Source organism: Electrophorus electricus, chromosome 3 (genome assembly GCF_013358815.1).
Source record: "Electrophorus electricus isolate fEleEle1 chromosome 3, fEleEle1.pri, whole genome shotgun sequence".
In the NCBI taxonomy this organism is placed as follows: Eukaryota; Metazoa; Chordata; class Actinopteri; order Gymnotiformes; family Gymnotidae; genus Electrophorus; species Electrophorus electricus.
The window spans coordinates 20,176,192-20,201,496 of NC_049537.1; the positions used below are offsets into that span (position 1 = coordinate 20,176,192).

General features: G+C 37.6%; 2 protein-coding genes and 1 pseudogene across 5 annotated transcripts; 1 reads left to right on the forward strand and 2 right to left on the reverse strand.

Moving 5' to 3' along the window:
- The window catches only part of LOC113572265, a 37,538-nt pseudogene extending 29,032 nt beyond the window's left edge, over positions 1-8,506 (reverse strand).
- Positions 8,507-9,707: 1,201 nt separating this feature from the next.
- Positions 9,708-14,630, forward strand: bpnt1 (bisphosphate nucleotidase 1). Of its 4 annotated transcripts, none has more exons than XM_027001657.2 (10): positions 9,708-9,816; positions 10,461-10,582; positions 10,873-10,977; positions 11,061-11,168; positions 11,261-11,309; positions 11,918-11,983; positions 12,149-12,240; positions 12,328-12,525; positions 12,612-12,717; positions 12,849-14,630. In XM_027001657.2, exons 2-10 carry the CDS (start codon positions 10,463-10,465, stop codon positions 12,998-13,000), a joined length of 996 nt encoding a protein of 331 aa, XP_026857458.1. In that variant the 5' UTR covers positions 9,708-9,816; positions 10,461-10,462; the 3' UTR covers positions 13,001-14,630. The 4 variants fall into 4 exon arrangements, with proteins under 4 accessions (XP_026857458.1, XP_026857461.1, XP_026857459.1 ...); XM_027001658.2 differs by lacking the exon at positions 9,708-9,816 and adding an exon at positions 9,821-9,903; XM_027001659.2 differs by lacking the exon at positions 9,708-9,816 and adding an exon at positions 9,950-10,016.
- LOC113572248 (serine/threonine-protein phosphatase PP1-beta catalytic subunit-like) lies at positions 13,827-23,906 on the reverse strand. Its single transcript, XM_027001656.2, has 8 exons — positions 23,799-23,906; positions 20,312-20,443; positions 17,938-18,168; positions 17,462-17,566; positions 16,354-16,425; positions 16,004-16,155; positions 15,739-15,873; positions 13,827-15,630 (listed from the first exon to the last, which is right to left on the reverse strand). Exons 1-8 carry the CDS (start codon positions 23,896-23,898, stop codon positions 15,526-15,528), a joined length of 1,032 nt encoding a protein of 343 aa, XP_026857457.2. The 5' UTR covers positions 23,899-23,906; the 3' UTR covers positions 13,827-15,525.
- Positions 23,907-25,305: the final 1,399 nt, after the last annotated feature.

Below are 25,305 nucleotides of genomic sequence, written 5' to 3' on the forward strand. Positions count from 1 at the left end.
AAAATACCTCCAGGTTATTGATCTGAGACATGAACACTGCAAAGTCAACTTCAAACTCTGCTTTTCTGGGAGCCAGTATATCATATTGCTTCTTTTTTTATGGTGCTGTAAATGTTCAGAAACTTTGCAGATAATGGGTCTATTCCCTCAATAGTTGATTTGCCAAGGGCAGAGAATCTTCACAGCTGTAATCATCTGAGTTATCTGAGGAGAAAGTAAAAATTGTATAACAGTGCATGGGTTGGCCCAATATATTCCAGCAGTGTTATATCACATAAGAATTACTGGTCACCTCTTCTAGCCTTTTGCAGAAATCCTCAAACACGCTGAAAATGTACATCTCCGATACCTCAAATGACTTGGCCCCCGGCTTCTCAAGGCTTTGTGCCTTTGTCTTGTAGAAGCAAGACTGATACTCTCGGAATAGGTAGATACAATCCTTTTAACAAATCAGGAAATACAGTAGTTTAGCTAGTAATACTTTTTTTTTGGTTGAATAAGATTTTAGTTGCGCAGTTCCACATTCCAATAATAATTTTCACAGCATTATATTAAGAAAAAATACATATAGTGGAATCAAATTTTATGTTTATCAATACAGAACTGTATATTCTCAAGCCCAATATTTATATATTTAATGTCAGGGATAGGATAGTCTAACAACTACATGACAGACTCCTATTCATAATTGTATCAAATCTAATTGAAATGATAATCAAGAATATCTAAAGACAATCTTAAGTAATCATAAAAAATGTATGATTACATTTCCTAAAGTACTGTTTGGATGGCATTATTTATCTGGATCTCTGTAATGTTTATGACTGATTCACATTAAAGAAATTACAGAATCAAAAATGACAGAAATGGCTCAATTTATTGGTCACTGCCATCACAAAAAAGACCTATGCATAATACATAGCTTTCATTGGACATTAGCTTTCATTATAGCCCTAGACCAACATTATTGATCTAGGGCTATAATGAACCAGAAGACTTGGGTTTGGTTCTTCATTCATAAATACCCCTCATCTTCTATCAAAAATCTTGATATTTTATAAAACCACTTCATAATAACAATAACATGGTTTTAACATTAACAGCATTCATACAAGTAGTACAATTTACCTAAAGCTTCCAGAATGTCACTCCTCTGAAAAGATTAATATACCTGGGTTATTTCTATTTGTCATTTTATAATGGGTAAAAGGTGCTGGTTAATAATGAGGGAGCATGCAGTCTATAAAAGAGCATGGTATGGCTGATTCAGATGGGACTATAATCACTCAGGAAGACCACTAATAATCACTTTATTCTACCTCCCCATGTAAAACAAATCCTGTCTGAACATGGATGAAGACTATTATTGTAATCAAGCCACCACATGACTGGTACATGTAGAACTCCAGGTCCTGAAAATTAAAACCAAAAATTTTACATCTCATTATCTGTACCTTCAATATGATGTCTTGTGGGTCCTGATCCAAAATTCGAGAGGTACCATTATCAGTGAGGTAAGCTCTACAGGCTATTACCATCCGATTTGTAAGCTATCAAAGGCAAATAATTAACTTCATTATTAAAATGTATAATGTTTTTATATTAAGACTACAAAAACAAGTACCAAGATTACTTAATGAATAATGATGTCAATTGTTCAGGGGTATTGTAATAGCTTGAGACACTGTGTATCATGTGGATGGCATTGATGAGATTCTGGACACTTTTTGCCATGGTGACCTAAAATTTAAACAAAAGATGTCATCCGCCATTAGGTACAAAATACTATGAGAATAGCGTGTCATTCTTTTTATGAAATAGTTTGTTTAGAACATGTACAACAATAGTAACAAAATATGTTTGAGTAAAGTGCATTTATTGGATCACAGTTGTAAAGAGGCTGACAGACTTTCTCTAGTGTGTACAGAAATTTCACATTGTCCTTGGCCTCATTTGCACAGTCTGTTATTCTGGAATCCATCTGCTGCCACACCTGAAAAGCCACAAGACAAAAATTAGTAAAGAAACTTAAAATTATAACATGTGAAGTGGTAGGAGGTCTACCTTCAGTGTCTTTGAGCAGTTTATATTGAGGACATTTATATTGAGGACAGTTTATATTGAGGACACAGCTTTACTCTGTGCCTTTAATATGTTCAATAATGGAATTAAACTTTGCACACATCCTTTTCAAATGTTCCAACTCTGATAATGGCCCGGATGCATCAGGTTCTTTTCTCATTTGTTCACTCTCTGTAAGGACCTAAAATTAGATTTCATTTGGACAAAAACCATAATTACTTTTAAGAATAAATTTCTTTTATACTTGTAGTCAGAGGTGGAAAGTTCACATTCAAAAAGTAATAGTCCTTCCTACCCAGGATTTTATTACAACTGCCTTGCTTTGTTACTTAGTTAATAATTAATTAATGAAAACTGGATGATAGCAGGAGCTTTAATATTTAATCAAGCCTTACTGACTTTACACCTCTGGTAACAACAAATTCTCATATCAAAGACTGCACCTGTTTAATCTGCTCATACCACATAATCAAAACGTCTTCAAGCCTGTGCACCATGTCAGTATCTGCAGCTGCTTGCTTTATGTCCTCAAAGGAGACGAGTCTAGAAAAATCAATACCTGAGGCTTTCTTGAGTTGAACAGCACCTTCAATTCTCATTTGAATTCCTATACAACAGATTAGAACATGGTGCATGTGCGATTATCTGCTCAACAACATAAGTGGTAACCTTGTGGTGACACATGCATATCTCTAGTGCTGTGACAAAGCAACATCTTGTTTCAAAATACTTAATAGCTGTATGCCTATTTAGGTGATTTAGTGACACCAAGACACATTTTATTGAAAACAGAATGCTGAAATAGCTGAAATCCTTAGAAACATACACATCAATCACTACTTCTTTCCTGAAGAAATCCAGTACACTTACCGTCTAGGAAACATATGCAGGGAGATATAGTGTCTTTAAAATTCTGCTTATCCTTTTCTGCATGTTTTGACTGGTTCAGGGCACCCCAATTTTCTGTTGCACAAACAGCTTGCATGAAGACCTTTGATATTAAATTTCGAGTTGCCTTCAGAAGTCCATCTGTAGCATCAAACACGCAAAAATATGTCTCCTAAAATAAAAAATGTATAAGTTGCTACTGATGTAAGCATAAAGGCCCATAAAAGCAGTGCAGTAAAGTAAAGAGAAAATACAGACTTCCAGCTTCACCTCATAGATATTCCTTGGGTTAATAGCAACATCAACTTCAGTTCTCGCAAAAACAAAGAAAGTCCTTTGGGGATGTCTCAGATAAATTTGCAAAATTAAACGCACTATCATTGCTCCCTTTACAGTTCCAGGAAAGGTTGTGGCCACATTCTAAAATAAGCATTTGTAAAAGTAAGATGAGCAACAAAAACAAGCATAAAAACAAGCTTTAGTGGCCAAATTGCTATTTTTTATGTGTGGGTCAGTCATTGCAATGTCAATTGTGGCAGTCGTAGTCTGCTGTATAAGCAGCATTTTAGCCATATTTGATAGCACTTAAATAACTAAGTTATGAAAACAATAATTTAAGTACACTGTGTGCACAATTATTAGGCAAGTTGTATTTTTGAGGATTCATTTTATTATTGAACAGTGCTCAATCTAAATTGTTAATAAATATTGAACCTGAATATTTATAAATGTAAAAGTGAGGTTTTGGCTATCTTAGGAGAATATCTATGTGTGTATAATTATAGGGTAACTATGAGTGTGCAGAATTATTATTCAACTAAGTGAAAAATGTACATTTCCCCATCTCATTTGTTTATTTCATCGGTTAAAGTGTGAATAATAAACAAACAACACAAAAATGACAAATAAAGTTCTGACATTTTAAAAATAAATAAATAAATAAAAATCAGTGACCACTACAGCCACCATTCTTTTCAATAACAGTGATAAGAGTTACATTCATGGAGTTTGTCAGTTTCTTAATCTGTTGATGATCAACTTTTTGTGCAGCAGCAACCACAGCCTCCCGGACACTGTTCAAAGAGCTGTACTGTTTTCGTTCCATGTAAATCTCCAGTTTATGAAGGACCCACAAGTTCTCAAGAGGATTTAGGTCAGGGGAAAGGGGGCCATGTCATTACTCTTTCATTTTTAAGGCCTTTACTGGCTAGCCACGCAGTGGAGTACTTTGATGCATGCGATGGAACATTGTCCTGCATAAAAATCATGGTCTTCTTGAAAGATACAGACTTTTTCCTGTACCACTGCTTGAAGAAATTGTCGTAGGTTTGAAAAGTTGGTTTTGAGTCCATCTTCAACCCCAAAAGGTCCAACTAGCTCATCTTTAATACCAACCCATAGCAGTACCCTACCTCCACCTGGCTGGCATCTGAGTTGTAGTGGAGGTGTGTGCCCATCCATCTGGTCCGTCAAGAGTGACTCTTATCTCATCAGTCCATAAAACCTTCTGTTTTCAGATATTTCTTGACGCAGTCTTGACGTTTTACCTTATGTGTCTTGTTCAGTGGTGGTCGGGTTTCAGCCTTCCTTACCATGGCCATGTCTATGAGTACTGAACACCTTGTACTTTTGGGCACTCCAGATAGGTTGCAGTTCTGTAATATGACAGCACTGGAAGATAATGGGCTCCTGGTCACTGCATGTTTCATTCTTCTCAAATCTTTGGTAGTTAATTTGTGTCTTTTTTCCTCAACAAGTTTCGTGTGACCATGTTGACTATTAGCAACAAAATGTGATCACACCCCAATATCTTAGTAGTTTTAAGAGTGCTGCATCCCTCTGAAAAACCTTTTACAATTTTTGACTTTGCAGAGTCAGTTCAGAGATTTTCTTTTTTGGCCCATTTTGCCTGAGGAAAAGAAGCTGCCGATCAAATATGCACACCTTGATATAAGGTGTTAGGCTACACCCTCCCTCATAACACAAATACACATCTGATATGCTTAAATCCAATAAGCATTCAAGTTTATACAGCTTGGTGTTGGAAAATATGCATAAAAATGATGATATAGTCAAAATACTATCTTGCCTAACAATTGTGTACACAGTGTTTTAAAAGGATCATGGGCTTACTTACAGGATGTTTTCATGTATTCAAACAAATACAGCCTATCTTACATATAAACTTACATGCATTTTGTGAGGTTATAAAAAGATTGTTCACAGGAAAAAGAAGTTTAAACATTGAATTGGACATATTAATAACATAAAACATACAGGAGTAGGAGTATAGAGATTCTGTGTCCTTTTGAAATGATTTGTGTACAAAGCCTTCCGCAAAAGATCCTGGGTTGGCTTTAGCAGACCTCAGTGTAAGCTATATTATCTCTCCACCCAGTTCAGGACAGTATATAAAAACAATCTTCTTTAGGATGAGGTCAAGAGAAGGCTTCTCTTGGAATGTAGTGGCAGTGGGTTCCAACTGGTGTGGGTATTGAATATTAGTTTGCATATATTGACTAATGTATGGTTTGGATATAATAGTGGAGAATGCAAAAAACACTCATATGTAAAAGAAGGTGGGGTGAATGAATACATAATCACTTCTGAAAAATGTATAAAAATGTGAGTTCTTTGTGTGATTGTTAGATCACATTCTTCAGAGGGTGTCTCAATAATGCTTGTTAATGTCGACTTGCAATAAAGGACGGGACCAGCTATTCTTGTCAACTAGTTCTGAAGTCTGCATCTTTGTTTTCTATTTGAATGTTTAACTTTAAAACTAGCTGATTGGGGATTTAGGAACCACATTTGTGTCTCCCCTTAAAGTGTTTTAAACATTCGACAAAATGTGAATGGGACTGATGGATTAATGGGCATTGCGCTGTGTTCTCAATGACATGCTACTACACTATGTACTACACTAATGTATATACTATATACCATAAGATTACTCTCCATAAGAGTATACAGTACAATATCCATTATGAAATTTACCAGTATTGTACTACAGAATCACTGAATAATTTTACCTTGCTAGTTGCCAGTTATCCTCAGATATTTTCAAACTGTTCTGATCATTGCATAAGCAATAATTCCAGCTAGAAATTATTTTACTCACATTCATACCTGGAGTCACTGATTGTGAGTTGTCTGTTATTTTATTCAGTAATTTATTTATTTATTTAGAAAGGAGCACTGAAAATGGCCATATTGAATTGTGGGATGGAGTATACCATGAAGATTGTTCTTCCCACATACTCAATGTAATGGTTTCCCCCCTGCTGATAGCGTCTGTTATGCGACAGCAGCTTTGACGTGGTGTTTATGTTTTCCGTCTTGTGTTACATGTGTATGTGTTAAGATTTCTCACCACACCTCAGGTGGGATGTGTTATGCCTCATTCAACACACCACATGGGGGTTGTCTTTATGCTATACTCTTTATAAGCCATTTTGTTTCATAACTGTTTGTGGGTCATTGTGTCATTACACTGACTTGTTTTTGTCATAGTTAGTGCACTTTTATGTTTGGTTTTGATTTTGCTCATTTTACTGAACTCTTTAATTGGAGAATCTTGTTTGCTTTCTCCTTCTTTCCTGCACGTTCTTTGCCCATGACACTCTAAATTTTGGCAACAGTAGTATGTCATCTGGATATCTTTGCCATAATGGAGAAATTTGTTGTGTTCACATATTGTATAGTACATACTATATGTAGCCACAGTCAATACATGAGTGCAGTATGCTACTATGAATACAACCATTCTCTGTCAAGTACTACAATTTATCACTAATGTTACGCATTAACTTCACAAAACCTGGGCAGTGATATCGTCATCACAGAAATAAATGTGGAATTCAACTGTGGACCTCTGTGGCCAGTGCTTAATCCAGAAATTAATAATTCATTAGACTCATTGACAAACAAACAAACAAACAAATAAATAAATAGTGTAAAGCATACATGTACAAACACATTCAGGACCCTTTCAGACAGACCAAATGGCATAGGAACCATGGAGATGTGCCCTCCAGTATCAATTATTGATATTGTAGAACGTCTGTACAAAAGAGTGATTCCTTCAGCTTCGACTCATGCCTGATATCAAATCACAGCTGCAATGTTATTTTGCAATAACCCATCGTTTACATTTACGGCATTTAGCAGACACTAAATGTTTTGTTGTTTAAATATCATCAGTGAACTTGTCCATAACTACAGCCAAATATGAAGTAATGATTAGGAATTATGTTTAATATGACAAAGTGAACCTACTGCATTCCCAGAAAATATTGTTATTTTGGAATTAGCTAAAAAAAAAAAGAGCATAAAGAAAATGCTTTTGCTTGCACTGATATGGCACAGACAATTTACAGTGTAAAAATGCTGCTCTCTAGTAGGGTAATGAGCACTACATGCTGACAGCCAATGTATTTAAACTTTCTTTAGCCGATCATTAATGAACAAGATCAGACCAAACCATTACCATTTAACTTTGGCTCATCTGTAACATACAATGTTAAATAGATAGGTAAAGTAAACATAGATTAGACAGGCCTAAATGTGGTAGTGCAGAGGAATTATTTCCACCTCCATGTCCAGCAATTGTGGGTTACAACCCACTTGTGTGGTTTTTTTTTATTTGTTCAGTTAAACATACTGTTAAACAATCAATTAACTACAATAGTAATAAAAATAGGATTTTTTGTAGTTATTGCTATTACAATTGTTGATAAAAATATATAATCAAGGTTACATCCTTGGATATACTTATGCCTATTTGAGATTTACTATCGCTCACTGACACCCAGAGAACAAACCATGGTCCTCACCTATACCTGGTACTTTAGATTCTTGGTACACAAATGAAATAATTTTTGATCCTCCTTTTGCAAAGAAGTCATCAACTGACACTAACTATTGGAAAAAGGAAATAAGTTACACATAGGCCATATATAAATTAATATATTACCAACTGAATAACATTATTGGGGAAAAGTCAGGCTAATAGGCTAAAAAACATATGTGACTGCTTCTGAACAAACATCTGGGAATGGTAAAGATAACTGACTGTAATCTAAAGAAACTCTATGGTATCTGTAGATAACACTTACAGCTGGGGCATTAAGAACAAAATCTTCAACTACTGCAACTTCAAGGGACAGACTATCAGCCAATATTTCAAAAATGTACTTGTGTGCTGGGGTTAAAAGAGATTTTCGCACCTCCCTTGCCTCTTTGTACCTGGCCTAAGTACAAAACACGGCTTAATTGATATGCTATAAGCTAATATAATATGGCAAAAACAAAGCGGTAGCAACTGCAATGAACTATCCTTAATTATTTAATGTACTTTGATATAGTGTTACACAAACTTGCTCGACTGTCTCACTTGTGTCTCTTTCAAGATTTCCTGAGCAGTGTGCACATTGCTGCCAGACCAGTGAAACTTGCTTCCTCTTAGTCCTGCATGGTCTATATTAGATTTTAACAAGTTGGGATCCCCAATATCTGTTTGCCAACCTTCATTCATCTATATCACAGAATCATGTTTAGTAACCTTTCAGCTAAGACTTCAGAGTGTCTCAACACTCAATATTTAAGCAAAATATGGAAGTACTGGCACTTTCCTAAAAGAAATATTAAGTCCAAACAATGGACAATAGCAGAAATTTAGCAGCCACTGATGTCAGTGTATTTCATTTGGAAAAAAATGGAATTTGCATGGTCAAAGTGGCCTCACTGCCCTAAAAGGCACTAAGCTGCCCTTCACACATTGTTGTTGTTGTTCTGAAATTGCTGGGTCATAACTTTAGTCTATTTAGCACATGATTCATGCTTATATTACCAGCTGTACATCAGTTTTTCACAATTTTTATTAAGGCCACATGTTTTCAAACATGTCTTCAAACCAATTTGTAGGTCTGCAGATGTGGCATTTGCAAACAAAGCTGTTTCAATATAGCTTGCTAGTAAATTTGGCAACAACTGTTGCCACTGATCATAATAATGAGTACTTGCTTGAGATGAACCAGGTTTGTTAAGTACCTGAATGAATGGGTTAATATTATGTTAAATGTACAAAAAGAAATGTTTCAAATAAAGTTAATGTTGAACGTAAGACACTCATGGCAACCGCTTCAGAACTATATGGTGCCACGTAACGCTAGATTCTCTAACAATGATTATGTACTGGTTTAACAAAATAGTTGTTAACTTATGACTGCTACTTGTTTTCAGTATACTGTGAAAATGTTAAGCAAACTAGTCAGCAAAAAGAAACAAACAAACAACAACAACAACAACAAACAACAACAACCAGACAACTAGCAAGTGTTAGCAAACGTCAAATTTAAAATCAGAGTTGGCTAATATTACATAAGCCATGAACTTAGCTAGCAAAAATAACTAGTTAGCCAACTAACATAATGTTAGCTAAATTACCCAACTAGACATATCTAGAATAGCTAACATTAGCTTAGCTGGTTATTTTTGTTGGCTATTAACTAGTAAACTAAAATGACTTAGTTATCTGACTTACCCTAGCATATGTTTATTTTCTTATCAGCAACGCTTTAAACGTTTAATTAGAACAGCGTTTAGTTAGCTAATCTAGTTTACCTATATAACGGTGTCCAAGTGACCAAGAACGACAAAACCGTTTGAATTCCAATTGAAGCCTCTCGCGAAAAGTTTCACTTAGGGCTCCTGGGAACCATACAAACCTGAGCGAGACCTACAGAACATGTCGGGCGCTGAGACCTTGATTGTCGCTTTCTCGTTTCCACTTTCCACTGGCAGCAAGGGACATCCCTTTTGACACCATAGCATGCTGCAATCCTGGTAACACCGTTGAACATTATTTTTTACATTTCCTAGACTTAAAACCTTGTACCAGTTGGCTAGCTAGCAGCTGTCTGCAAAGGATTTGTGAGTTAACGCAGCCTACACTCGGTGTATAGTTATGTTAGCTAGTTAGCTAGCTAGGACAGGACAGATACCCTATCATAGCATAGCATGTACTTAATGAATAGCTAACATAGGTAAGTAGGTAGCTTGCCATTTATCATATTGGTTAACATAACCGTAGACACTCCTTGGACGTGTTTTGTTTTTATGTTATGTTAACTGATGAGTAACATCTAATTTAAAAATTGCAGCCGTAATTGATTAGTGTTGGTACTTGACGTGAGCTTCAAGGTTGACGTTAACAGCGGGCGATGAGAAAATACCTAGGGCAAGGTTCGGGCTGTAAAGCCAAACAAAGCTAGCTGGCTACATTCTACTAATGCATTTCATTACGAACACCCCGTGAATACACGTACATATAATTCATTGTAGTCTTTACAGCTTTCTGCACTCTAGCTAATTATTTGTCAAAGTTAACTAGCTAACTGTGTGGTTCTCTTCCACTTCTTGGATAATTGACCTTTTAAGTTGTTAGATTCAAGTGCAGCTAAGATTTCTTGATTTTCTGTTTACATCAGCAATGGCAAGCAGCCCTGTGGTGGTGATGCGGCTTCTGGCTTCAGCGTATGCTGTAGCAGAGAAGGCAGGGACAATCGTGAGGAAAGTCCTTTACAGTGGAGATCTGGGAATCGTTGAAAAGGTGGGACAGGTTGGGCGTCCATACTCGTAAGAATCTGTGTAAAAAGCACGGCTTACAACATAGGTTTGCCGATAACTCCTATAAATTAAAAGATGACTTATTTAAATGGATGTAGAATTTGTACATTAAAGTGGTTTCCTAAGACATACAATATCAGATCGGCTGTTTTATTTGTATAACCGTTTCTCTATGTTGTTCTAAAAATTATCAGGATAACTGAGTACTGTGTTAATAGCATTTCGACATCATCTCCGCTCCCTTTTCTCTGGTCTACATTTTACTCATCTCAGACAGGTGTTAATGACCTACAGACACTTGCTGACCGACTTGTTCAGAAGAGTATATGTGCTTCCCTGTCACAGAATTTTCCCAGAATCACAATAATTGGGGAGGAGGTATGCAGCCTAGTCTCATACAATAGAAGGTGCTCACATTGCTCACAGATCACAGTACTACAAACAATTTATATTTCTTACAGGATTTGCCATCAGAGGCAGTAGAAGAGGACCTGATTGAGATCAGTCAGTATGATGCAATACTGCAAAAGCCATGTCCAGATGAGTACTCCAATTTGAAGGAAGAGGAGGTAAAAAAAACAAAACAACCCAACAACAATTAAATGTTGCAGTAAATAAAATGCATGTTTTTCCCAATTGATCACTGCATCCTGTTTTCCAGCTTGTTGTGTGGGTTGATCCTCTAGATGGCACTAAAGAATACACTGAAGGTAAGAGACCATTGGATCAGGTTGTCCTTGTAACATGTGACCTCAGGACCAAAATCTTCATTCAGCACTGTTCATACGTCTCAGATAAAAGCTGTTTTTTAATTTCACTGTTTAATGACTTGAAATTTCCAATCAGTGGTATAGGCTTAAAATGTATGATGAATGTTTATATCATATTATATAATACCAGTAGTTTGGAAAACGTCCTGTATTATATCTACAAGGGAAAAAAAAAATCTTTCTGAAGCTTAGGTGACTGAAGATTACAGATCTATTGCCTTAACATGGCAAACTATAAAGATCTTAGGATATGTTGTACTTGGCTGCTTACCAATTTCCTGTTATTTGCTTAACAACCTGAATTATGATTAGATGGGATGCTGCTTCGTTTGCTGGAGGAGCTGTTTTAATTTCACTGCACCATTCATCCATTATCTTTAAACTCGACTTCTCTTTACTTCCTCATTTTTCCTGGGTGTGTTGCTGGCAGTGTATTCTTAATTCCAAATGGACAGAAGAGCAGGGTTTTTCCAGTACTGCGCCTACTGCTCTCCTACGGTCATCCTTTTTCCACTGTCCCCTCCTTTCTTTTTCTCTGTCTGCTGTAGCTGCAAGGTTACTGGACAGCCCAGTTGTCATTAAGAAGCTGCTCAAGCCCCACAGAACCCCTACCCGTATGGTGACATGAGGGAAGCCAGCAAGGACAATACCTTATCTACATGTGTTCCTCTTCATGAAACATCTTAGCAATCTAAAAAGTCCAATCAAAATAAAATGTGCCATTCCTCATCTTAAATGTATTTCTTTAGCTGAGAGAAGTGTGTTGTGTCTGATCACAGGGCTCTTGGATCATGTGACTGTGCTGATAGGCATTGCTTATAAAGGAAAAGCCATCGCTGGAGTAATCAACCAACCCTTCTACAACTACCAGGTTAGGCCATTAAAAATCTTCTTTTCTCGAAAGCATCAGTATCGACCATGTAAAATGTAAGTTTTCCTCCCCAATTTGTTATTCTAGGTGGGTGCAGATGCCACTTTGGGCAGAACGTTGTGGGGAATGTTGGGTTTAGGTGCTTTCGGCTTCCAACTCCAGGAGGTGCCAGAAGGGAAAAGGATCATCACCACCACACGCTCCCACAGCAATAAAGTTGTGACAGAAGCTGTCCAAGCAATGGATCCTCATCATGTGATCCGAGTAGGAGGCGCTGGGAATAAGGTAAGTGATGCAGTAGTGTACGTTTGGGGAGGGTCCATGTGTACTTATGGGATCAGAATGTTAATTCCTGCGATTTGTTCTGAAAGATCATTCAGCTGGTGGAGGGTAAGGCATCAGCCTATGTCTTTGCAAGCCCAGGCTGTAAAAAGTGGGACACCTGCGCACCCGAGGCAATTCTGCATGCTGTTGGCGGTAACGATCATAGTTGTTCTCAAGCCCCCCGCCCCCCCCAAAAAAAAAGTTTGATGCAGTGGAGAGCAAAATAGTGGGAAATTTAATTTCTGGGCCATTGACTTTTCTCTGCCTTTTTTCTCACTCTGCAGGAAAACTAACTGACATGCATGGGAACAACTACCAATACAGTGCAGATGTGAAGCACATGAACTCGGCTGGTGTGTTGGCAACACTGCGGAATCACCAGTATTATGTTAGCAGGGTGCCTCTGTCTGTTCTGCAGGCCCTTTCCTCTGATTAAGGAGTTATCAGGCTTATGGAATCTTAGTGCCTTGTGATTAGTCACTATATGTGAAAACAATTTTCCATACTAAGTAAAAGTTACTAAACTTTGTGAAGCAATGGTAATGGGTATGTGATTTACATTTTTGCATTTTATTTCAATTTTGTCACATTTGCCATGTTTTGCATTCCAACTATCTTTAATTCCACATATGTTTGGATTTAATGATTTCCCTGACCTGTCTGCTAAAGATTCTACTTAGTGTTGTCAAATTCCATTTATGCAGTTGTGCATTTTGATTTAGAATAAGTCATATGAAATAAGCTTGTTTGAGATGAGTGCTGCACTCATCCTAGTGGTGACAGATGTAACCTTCCCACACCTTGCTGTCAGTAAAACAAGTCCCAGTTTGTACATGACATTGATTGCCGCCCCCCCCCCGTTTGTTTATCAATTTCATTGAATGACCAAAGTTATACCTGAACGTAGTTGTAACAGACCTGTATAATTTTGCTGGTCACATTGATGAAAATGGCATCCCATGTCCAGATTAAGACATATTTTCTTTACAACTGAAATGAGTTCATATAATGCCAACATGTGATAAATTTGTAGTCATATCTGTTGCTAAACAAATGTTTATGCAATACTTATTCAGACATGTTTAAAAATTATGTAAATCACATTCAGTGGATTTCTTTCTATTTAAAAAAAATGTAATTGTGTCCTTTGTTGATTAGCATTTATCAAGTGCTATGTTAGTAAGTGGTACAAGTCGTGATCGTGTTTGCTTCTTAGAGGGGAAAATTTTTAAAAAATGGCATCTGAAGTTCAGATGAGAAAATTATTTCCACTAGTCTGTTTATTTCATTCAAGGAGTCTGAAACAAACTGGTACAAATCTTAAAAGTGATTTGAAAACACTAATATTTCCAGACTTTTGGTAGCAGGTCAAAAAGTTCATCTTGCAAAATCTAGGCAAAGCCAATTAGTGAAAGTTCTAATAAGCATCAAAAATCCTGAAGAAAAAATTTCACCCTTACCAGAGCATTAAAACAGCACACTATTTGCAGAGTTCATCATTCAGAGGCCAGAATATAAATTAATTTGCACATCTATTCAATCTATTCATGTTAATTGAAATACAAGCAAAATAATTTGAGAACACTGGTGGCAGAACTGAGTAGCAGTGTAAGGCATTACTGTTGCACACAAGGCTTCTATTGCTGCCTTCATCTGTGCTAATAAAGTGACCAGTGGAGACAAATTAGCCAAAGGTGAAAAGCTCACACATTACAACTGTTCAGTACACTTTTACATTTGGGAAATGTGCAAATTTAATTCAAATATGAGTACACCCAAAGCTGACCTCTGAGATACACATACTGTATTTATACATTTTAAGTAAAATTTAATCCCAGACACACTAAGATAAGACATACATTATGGCCCTATTGTTTACTGTATCCCACTCTGTGACCTTGATTATTCCAGAAATGACTGATTAGGAATTATTCGAAGCATCTGCAGCCAGTGTAATATGTGAGTAGAGTTATGGCACTTTTTTAACAGGTTAAATATGAATCCAGCAATGTGCATGGTACCCAATACTGCTCCAGAAAGTCTTCAGTATGGCTTGTGTATAATGAGAATAATGATGCTGTGAATATTTACACTATATGAGCTTTTACCTACAGTTGTTCACACTAGTTAAATGTGGGTCCAAATCTACAGATCAGGGCAAGATGATTTCTTCTCCATCTTCCTCTGCCTCTTAAAACACTGTCTATATCAAACACTGGTACACAGTTAAACAACATTATCCTATTACACTTAGTACTTGGAAATGGAAGTGTTTTCTCAATGACTGATTGAAAAAAACCTTGGGTTCACCAACTGGTAATAAATTACAAGTGTGTAGTTATTAGGAATCCTCAAAGTTATTTAGGTTGTTTTTTTTTTTTTTACCTCTTATTTTTTTCTTCTTGATTGTTTATTGATAAAAACATGTATTTGTATTTGCAAAGTTTGCACCTGTGAAGACATTCGATAAATTTCTTGCGGTCTCAATAAAGTTACATTCTTGTGTCTCGCAGAATAAACCAACATAAGTTTTCCAGTCCTGTTATAAATGCAGGACATCTGAGCAAAAGTTTGAGTGGCGTACTGGCACAGTAACAGTTTGCAAGATGTGGTTTATGTGCAAAAAGTCCAAAACACATGCCCATCAGTGCACTTATTTTGCTCACATTTAAACACATACACTTTAACTATTTGTCTGACATTGCAGTACCGTGTAATATAGCGTGGGATAACCAACGTGTCTCACTGTATTGAATAACCACAGTTGTTTCCTTTTTATCAATTAATAGAAACACCAACAAACAAGCAAAGAACAGAACATTAGATATAGCAAAAAAGAAAGAAAGAAAGAAAGTATATACACAAGTAAAGTAGTGGCTTGGGGTTGAAGGGCTTGCTGTAGGCGACGTGGGAAAGGTCTAGTTGTCTTTAATGAAGATGTACAGGAGAAAGGAAAACCTTTCACCTCTTCTTAGGGGCCGGAGCATTGCGAGGTGGGGTGACGGGGCGCCCCGAGTTCACGCCGCCATACTGATACTTCGCCTTTTTCTCCGACGGCTTCAAAATCTGGGTAGTAGGTTTACACGGCATTGATTATTCAGGAAGAAGATTGGGAGTAACTACCAGGAATGCAGAGTGTGTGTAGTGTATGTGTGCATGCGCCCCTTTGTTTACCTGAAAGGAGCACATAAGAGATTCATCCACACTCATCATGCCACCAGCGTTGTCAAATTCCCCGCAGTAGTTAGGGGCAGAGAACAGAGTCACCAGCTGACGTTTAGCGAAGAACTCATACCCATCTTCCACCACCTGCAATCAGCAGCGTTGTTAAAAACTAGCATAGGGATTTCATAAGTCATCCACAGCACTGAAGCAGCAGCTCACAGAATGGGGCGGGGAATCTGTAGTTAAGAGCCAAAATGCCACCTCACAAGTGTACCTGATGAGCCCTGCAGATGAGATCCAGGTCATGGCGGTTGAGAAACTTGCTGACCACATCAGCCCCAAAAGTGAAAGACACGCCTCTGTCGTTCTCACCCCAGCCCTGCACATCTTTGTCGGGATCTGACCACAGTAGGTCACACAGCAGGCCTGACAACACAAAGGCCTTTTGATCAACTATGCCAACACAGGCATACATCACATATTTCTATTCCCTCAAGCTCCTGTTATTCCTCATTAAAAGAAACGTCTCACTTCACACTGAAAACTAGCTGAATACAAGTATAATACTGCATATTATTTTTATTTCATTTGTTTGGGGGGGGGTGGGGGGGTGGGTTCTTGTACCTGTATCAGGGACATCAGTAGGTCGCATGATACGGCGGATTTGCTCCATAGACTGAAGATCAGGAGAGAGACCTGGAGAGGGAGAGAAAAACCAACAGAGAAACTGTTAAATAACTAATCAGCATGGTGGTTTCTGTACTCCAGGGTTGGCTTGCATTGATATTAGACCCTTTTAAGGCCACAGTTAACTGTCATGAAACTATTCTGAAATGATTTCTATTATTCACTGTTAATTAAAAAAACAGAATCAATATGGTTACTCCCAAAAACAGTGATCCCCACCCCTCCCTTTAATGCCTGCAGGTGAAGCAGGGCACTTTATTTTGGGTAGTAGGACAGTGTAATGGCACAAAATGTGGTTAATACTAAACAACCATTACTAAACATAACAATATGCTATAGAAATATTATTACAAACAATTTACAAGTTTCTTCATTATGTTTTAAAGTATAACTATGGTTTGTTAAATGAGTCTGAAAGACAATATAAGAGCACTTGAACATGACATCACTTAATTCTGGAGTGTCACTGAAATGGTTGGAATAAAATTCAGAGAAGCAGCTGATCCAGTATAACCATATTAGCTTTCCATGTAAAGACATTGCAGACCTTTTTGTGATTCTACCCAATCCCAGACGCCTTTTTATGTACATTTTCTTTGCTTTCTCTAAAGGTTGTTAACTGTACCATGATGTCTAACTACGCTATGTTCTTCCTGTGAAGTGGACTTGAAATCTTGAGATGCTGAGTCTATATTTTTTAAATATTATTTGAATTTCCATGCTTTTCCAAGTCTGCAAATGAGTACTTTTAAATTCAATATTTTTACAGACATTTCTGTTGAGCACAAGAACTTCAAAGAAGTATAAATTTTGTTTATGCATCTCAGCATGTACTACCTCAAGCATGTACTACACATGCTTCAGTCTAACACAAACAAACAGTCTCCTTAGGATATCAGACTGGCACATGCATTAATTTTCTGCATATAATTTAGTATTACAGATTCCCATTTTCACTGGGAAGGGATGGAGATAGGAGATTTTATGCAAGAGGAGAAACTGATGTAATGTCTAGGTCACACTGACATGTTTCCATGCTACAAACCTCCATGACAGCAGAAAATCTTTTCATCAATAATCGCAGCAATAGGCAGACAGTTGAAGCAGTCAGTGAAAGTCTTCCATAACTTTATGTTAAACCTACGTTTGCCTGAGGGATCCAGAAGAGAAACAGCAGGTCAGTAAAACAGCAACTTATTGTAAGAAGCTGAGAAGTGAAATAGTCCTACATGGAAATAGGCCATACAGAATTCCCTGATCTACTGAGTGACAGACAGCTATTAAGGCAGCTATTAGCAGGAAAAACAAACAACAACAACAACAACCAAAAAAAGACATGCCAACTCAGTCTCACTCAGTACTGTGCTTTAGCATTTTCAAAGTTGATTTCAATTGTCAGTCATCTCATAAACTGCCAAAATGTAACTTGCTGGAAATAAACTCCACCACCAACTAAACAGTGACCACTAGCTAAACAGATGCAGCCATTTCCACAAGCCTAAGTTTCTACACATCACTCACACTCGTCATAGAAGCCATAGATGCGGTTGATGGAGGCACACTCATGGTTGCCACGCAGGAGGAAAAAGTTCTCTGGGTATTTGATCTTGTAGGCCAACAGGAGGCAGATGGTTTCTAGAGACTGTTTCCCTCGGTCCACATAGTCCCCTAGGAAGAGGTAGTTGGCCTCAGGAGGGAAGCCTCCATACTCAAAGAGCCGCAACAAGTCCGTGTACTGGCCATGGATATCACCTAGAGATGGGAGGACAAAGCAGTATATCAGGGACCCAGCAACTACTGAAGTCCAAGCCTCGTCCTTATACTCAAGCTCCACACATTGCCATATGAGCCATGTACATTTAGCTCACAGCCAAGAATCATGTTGTTCATGTGTCATTTAGAATAATATTTTCAAGAAAAAGTGGAGAGAATGCAATTGTGTTTTTGCAACAGCAGGTTGATGGACGCATGAATGGACAGATCGGTCGATATGACATTCAGCTCATTTGTGGGTGAGAAACTATCGTTTTGCACACATATTCTACATGTAAGGCTCATGGACTTACAGAAAAGTCTGGAAAATTAGCAATATTGTAAATTGTGCATTTTCTAATGTTTTGATATTTAAGGACACAGAGAACATAAATGTGTTTTCTTGCTAATTTGGTTAATTTTGCCCTTCTGGGCACACAGTCTACAGGGTTTCAGAAAGTATTCAGATCCCTTTACTTTTTGCACCCTTTATTGTTTTGTGGATATGATTTTGAATTAATAGAATTGTCATTTTACCCATCAACCTACATTTAATCAATCATAACGATCAAGTTAAAAAGTGTTTGAGACTTTCAAAAAATCCAAAACTGAAATCTCTTATTCCAAAAAGTATTCAGACTCTTTATTCAATACTTTATGTAAATCCGTTTGACAGCAATTACAGCTGCAACTTTTCTTGGATGTGTCTCTTCAGGATTTGCATACCTGGATTTGGGTAGTTTATCCCATTCCTCACGGCAGAACCTCTCAAGCTCCATCAAACTGGATGGCGAGCGTCTGTGAACTTCCATCTATACGTCCACAGGGCCTTTCAGAGACCTTTTGCATCAAGTCACTGTAATGCTGCATGGTGAACATTCACCTCACTCTGGTGAACGGTCGATCCATTTTGAGGTTGTGTCTGCTCTGAAGTAGACTTTCTTTAAGAATGCTTCTGTATTTCACTGCATTTATCTGTCTCTCAACTGTAATCATTCTCCCTTTTGCTACTGGCGACTATCAACTACATAGCATGAAATGGCCACCACCACGTTTCAGCAAATTAATGCTACACCCAGGTTTTTGTCCTAAAAATGTAGTGAAAATTGTAGTCCCTTATAAGATTCTGTTTAATTTATAAGGCCCTATAAATTCTGTGGGTGTAGAAGTGTGTCTTTCAAAAAACTGCACCCAGCCAATTCAAACTGCAATAGGTGGACTCCAATTTAGTTCTAGTCACATCTCAAGGATATCTTAAGCAAACAGGATGCACCTGATCACAATTTGAAGTGCCACAGCAGATTTTGAATACTTTTGTGAAAAGGAAATTTCAGTTTTTGATTTTAAATTCATTTTTAAAATTCTAAAAACACATTTTCATTTCTACATTATCAATGATTAAGAGTGCAACAAGTGTATCCACATAAAAAGTGTATCCTATGAATACAATCCCAAAGTCCATCTTATGTTACTCTGATTCTCCATGCTTGTGCAAGCAATTTAGCCCTACATTAAATAGTGTAATAGGCTGAGTCAAGTGTGTTCATTGGACTATTTATATAACTTATACATATTAAATATAACCACTGAAGATTGAGCCAGTTTTGTTGGTTTTTGAGCAGTGCTTTATATTTTTTATTTTGCTTTTTAATTTGCTTATTGATTAGAACAACATTCTAGATGATCATACAATTACTTTAACTCCTTTCTTAATTATTTTATAATGGTTCCCTACATCTTTAAGCTACTACTTCTTTTTCATATTATTCTAGATAATTCCTGGCATCTCAGCTCCACTCTCACATCTATTTTTATAACTACTGCATCCAGTCACTTTTCTCTTGTCTCTGTGTCCTAGAGAAACTACATTTTATTCCTCACTCGATACATCTGGGGTGAGCAAGAATGAAGGTTTACTGACATGGTTACACTTTTTTGAGTATATTTTCTACCATACATAATTTGAATTATGGCTACAACATGGCTCTTAAAAGATTCTAACATATCTATCATCTAATTTTGGGACCAATGTCAGTACAAGTGCACTAAATTAAGTGAAGTGATTAGAATGCGGGGGAAAATGAAATAGACATTGAGAGATGGGACTATATGTTAAACATACAAAGCATTTTATTGTACTGACCGCAGATCTTGAGAGGGGCCTCAAGCTCCAGGAGGATAGGCTGACTGAGGAAGATCTCCCGAGATTTGATGCACAGCCCACGTACCTCCGCCTCCGTCATTTGGACTATCTTCCCTGGCCTGCATCCCCGCACTGGATTAAAGAAAGTTATTCAGACTTACACAAGTAAAGCTGCAAGGGTCTAGATTGCACAGTCATGTTCACCCATTCACAGCCTATGTAAAGTACACTACTAAATCTCTTTGCCTCTCATAAATCCTAAACAAGCGCTACATAAAGGGGGGTTGGTTAATATAAAATACAATAATGCTGGCATTTTCAGTACTGACATTGCAGAAGGCTGCATTATGCAATTAAGCCCTCTAACCATTCATAACATTTTTATTGTCTTCTATGAACATCCTCACCAATATTAGATGTTCCAGGCCAGGCAACAAGCATATCGTACCAATGTATTTTTAATACATTTTAAGATACATCACAATTACAATACATAGCAGCATAACTATAATAATATACAGGATAAGATGGCAAATATCCTGTGCCAAACCATTACAGTTTCACATAGGACTGAGCCCATTCCCTTCACTCACAATACACCTCTAAGAATCCACTACCTCACAAACATTCCTTAACATGGCAAATCCATACAGGCCACCTTTTGTGACTAGGGCCATACACAGTTAATGAGCAGAATGAGCTACAAATCCTTTAGCACCTATCTACTAGTCTGCTACCCATGTTCTCTCACATCTGTCACCAAACAAAATTATTATGTGATTCACATCCTGAAGCTCTTCCGAGGTGATTCTACAATTCACTGAATTCCCTTATCTGAGCCATTGTCCATTTTCCTTCCGAGGCTGCTGTTGCATGCTATGTTTCCTCTTCTTGCTCACAAAAAACTAGTAAATCATTAGCCTTCTCTCATTATGTTTCTTTACAAAATGTTTTCCATGAATCACCTGACCCAAGCCCTGCCTTCCCCCTTTGCACCTGCTCTACCACATCCCTATATGCCATTGCTCTCTTAACTAACTGTACTGCCTCTCAGGGATTCCACATTCTCCCAGCTTTTGTGACTGTCAAAGCCACTTTTACCACCACATCCTTAAACCCTAACAAAATCATCTTGCCGTAGCACATTTACACACCTCTCGCATATAACGCCGCACTACTTATCATAGCATCCCTAGGCACTTCCTTATAGACTTATTCATAGTCGTCTCTAGCCTCTCTACTTTGATATGGGCAGCCAACTACAGACACCATATATTCAATTTGCCACCGACTTTCTGCCGACTGATTTGAACAATTCCATAACAAGTATTGTTCAATGTGAGGCCCCTGTACTCCCTCAATCAAGCATCTCTTCTTGATCAACCTTCAGTCCTTTCACTTCTCTCACAGACTCCCAGAGTATCACATTCTGCCTATTTATAGCTGTGGCTGGTTGCATGCACAAAATGGAATAAACCATATAGTTTTTTTTTGTCCATATTGTGCAGCCTTACTGTTCATTAATTGTAGTACAGGTTTTTTCAGTATTGGTATCACAAAAGAATGCAAAATTGTGCCCTAGTGTAACAAAATGTCAGTATTGTTTTTGTTGTTATGAACACAAGATGTTTTGCTGCTATTAAACATACAAGCTGATTTTTAGACCTTAACCACAATTCAAACAGTAACATTCACAGTGCCTATAGGGAACCTTAAGGTCCTTGATCAAAAGCAGAAGATGAGATAAGTTGCCAGATACACACCGCTAGGGTATGCAGGCTCTGCTACAGTATATAGTTAAAAGTATATGGACACCTGGTCATAACACGTATATGAACTTGTTTGACATCCCATTCCAAAACCATGGGCATTAGTATGAAGTTGCCACCACCCCTTTTGCAACAGCTTCCACTCTACTGGAAAGGCTTTCCACAAGATTTTGTAGTGTGTGCCTGTGATAAGTTGTGCCCAATCAGACAAATGAGTGTTTGTCAGGTCAGGCATTGATATTGGATGGAAAGGCCTAATTTGCAGTCAACATTATAATTCATCCCAAAGTATTCAGTGGGGTTGAGGTCATGGCTCTGTGCAGGCTAATAGAGTTTCTCTCCACCAAACTCAAAAATCATGTCTATGTACCTCACTTTGTGCACAGGTGCATTCGTATGTGTAGCATTTCATTGGCATCTGCCAAATTCTGGTTCTTCTATCAGACTGCCAGATAATGAAGGGTGATTCAACAGTCCAGAGAACACATTTCCACTTTTCCAGTAACAGCATGCTTTACACCAGTACAGCTGACATGTGGCATTATACATAGTGGTCTCAGGCTTGTGTGCAGTTGCTAGGCCATGGAAACAATTCATGAAACCCAAACACATACTTCTTGTGCTGTTTTTTTCGAACCTTGCAGTATGTCCTATGTGCTTCAACATTTTGCAGCCTTGCTCTATAGTGTAGTTCAATTCCAGAAAATATTGGTCATTCAGGGTAAGGGACAAATAAACAAACGTGAAGCAATCAACGTTTTAACAACGATGTGTTTATATGTGGTTTGCCAAGCCAGCAAAGGAGACGTTCTTTGGAGGCTTATCCAGGACAGCTAGTTAAGTAGCGGTTACGCAAAAGGTTAGCTAACGTTAACTGTCACACGCAACACACAATGATTAAGATAAACAATGTAGCAGGTACTGATAGAAATAGCCAACATTACGACTTATTTCAGTTAGAAAACAGTCAGCACTGCTTAGTCAAAATGTACACAGAATGTATAGCTATAATATGTGAAGTCCAGCATAGTGTCAATTCTAAACATCTAACAGGAGGGAAGCTCAAGCAAACCCAGGCTGGCATGAACCTAACGTTTCAGAAACATTAACGATAACTGGTACTATATGGCCTAATTTAACAGTTAAATACGCACAGTTGGCTAGCTGAAAAATTATCTAAGCCAGCTAAGTAGCAAGGTATATAACTATGGAGTTACCCAAGTCCCCAAGTTTAGTAGCCAACTTGGATATCCTAGCTAACTCTATCGTAGCGTAGCTAGGTTAGTTAACTAAACCAGCTAATAAGATTGGTCAGGAGGCGTGACCATAGCGAGTTACTTTTAAAAAACATGGCCTGTGTAACAGCTTCCATTTCTAGCTAACCTGTAACTCGTAGTTAGCTAGCTAACTGTCTGAATACACTGTGAGTGATTACAGGCATTTACCTTCGCAGAAAAAGGTAGCGGTACCTAGCTAGGTTAGCTGTCTCTGTTCGAATAACCAACTAGCTAACCTAGCTACGTTAACTAGCTAGCTACGATAGCTATCATTAGCCACATTGACAAGCTGTTTTTAATGTTTCATTACTGTAATGTTAGATCGATGAGTGATACCAAATGCAGTGTCAGACGAATTAACAATAATGAAATACATGAGCACCTTCCAGCTGTAAAATACTATTACGTAAAGCCATGAAGAAAAGCTATCATTGTAGCTACCTTCTAGTAGTCTTGAGATGAGGCTGTCAACATTGAGTTCCCCTTCCGCCATTTTCTTACAAACCAAAACCCTGTGTACTTGATTCTTTAGGTCCCGCATAGAGGGCGCACACGACACACGAAAGGAAAATAGCGACTGAACGTCATTCAAACTGCATTACTTATGTTGATTAATTGATCAGTTGCTGATCATAGGAACAAGCAGGGTAATTTACAGTCATATACAGTTATGTTTTTGAGAAACAAAATAATAACAATGTACTTTACAATGGTCTGAAAAATAGATCATATAAAATATCATAAATTAGCCTGCATAGCTAAGCTATTAAGACAAGTTGCCTTTATGATCAAATTATAATTATTCTAAATCTGGTATTGTGCGTTTTTAAGTATTTCCTAACAAATACACACAAGCCCTACTGGCTTGTTACCATGGTCAGTCACGAAACTATTTTTGAACTCGGAAGGTTTTGTGCAGGTGGTGCATTTGTCTCCCTGTGACATGTATATCATATCACAGGGAATGACAATGTACATCATAACCATATGCACCGATTGCTTTAATGCTGAACTGAACGTTTGCTTGATATTCCAATACGTATGTTTCCCAAAGTCAGTGTCAGCCTATAGGTTATAGATCTACATATCAGTTCTAAAAGTTAGTTCCTTTCATCTCTGCTTTTTCCTCTCGAGGTTTCTCTTCAATTTTCATCTTCCTGAAACGCCTCCACAGGAAAAGCCATGTGATACCCCATCCAAGAAGTAAACCAGTGACCGCTAGGACCACTGGCACCCATATGGGTATTGTGGAGGGGCAAAGAGATTGTTGGGTGGTAGGTATCGGGCTGGTATCTGGTGCTGGCTCTGAAGTGGTGCTGAAGTTGGGGAGACTATTCATCTTGGTGTAAATGAATGGTTCAGTCTGATAAAGAAGACGGTCAAATTAGTAAAAATTATTCAAATTAATTTACAGATTAATTTAGAACAAATCAATCAATTTACTTCTTCTGTTTTCCATAGTTATGCATAGTTCACATTGTACTATTTTCAATTATATTAAAAAGGAATCTTTTAAAATTCCAGGCCTTTGGTGGTTTTGCTGCTCAAGTACACCTGATTCAGCTTGTCAGGTAATTAGCAGGTTTTGTCATGTGGTACATCAGATTTTTCTTGACTGTGGCCTTCTAAGATTAGAATTGGATACCCCAGAGTACCTTCTTTCTTTACTTTTATTGTTTACTTCTACTTCTTACTCTCTTTTCTGTAGTTAACATAGTTCCACATTGCATTACACATTGTATTTGATTTTCAGGTGTGTTGTGATGCTAGATCTCACTCACCTCTGAGGGGCACTGGATCTTTGTGCGAACATATGTAAAATTGTTGAAGGCCTGCTTCTTCCCTACTGGCTCCAGCTGAAAGAAAATGAAAGAAACATGTTTGTTTAATCTTTGGTTGCAAAATGGGGATAAATGATACGTGCAGCAGGTCTGTCAGAGTTGTTGGA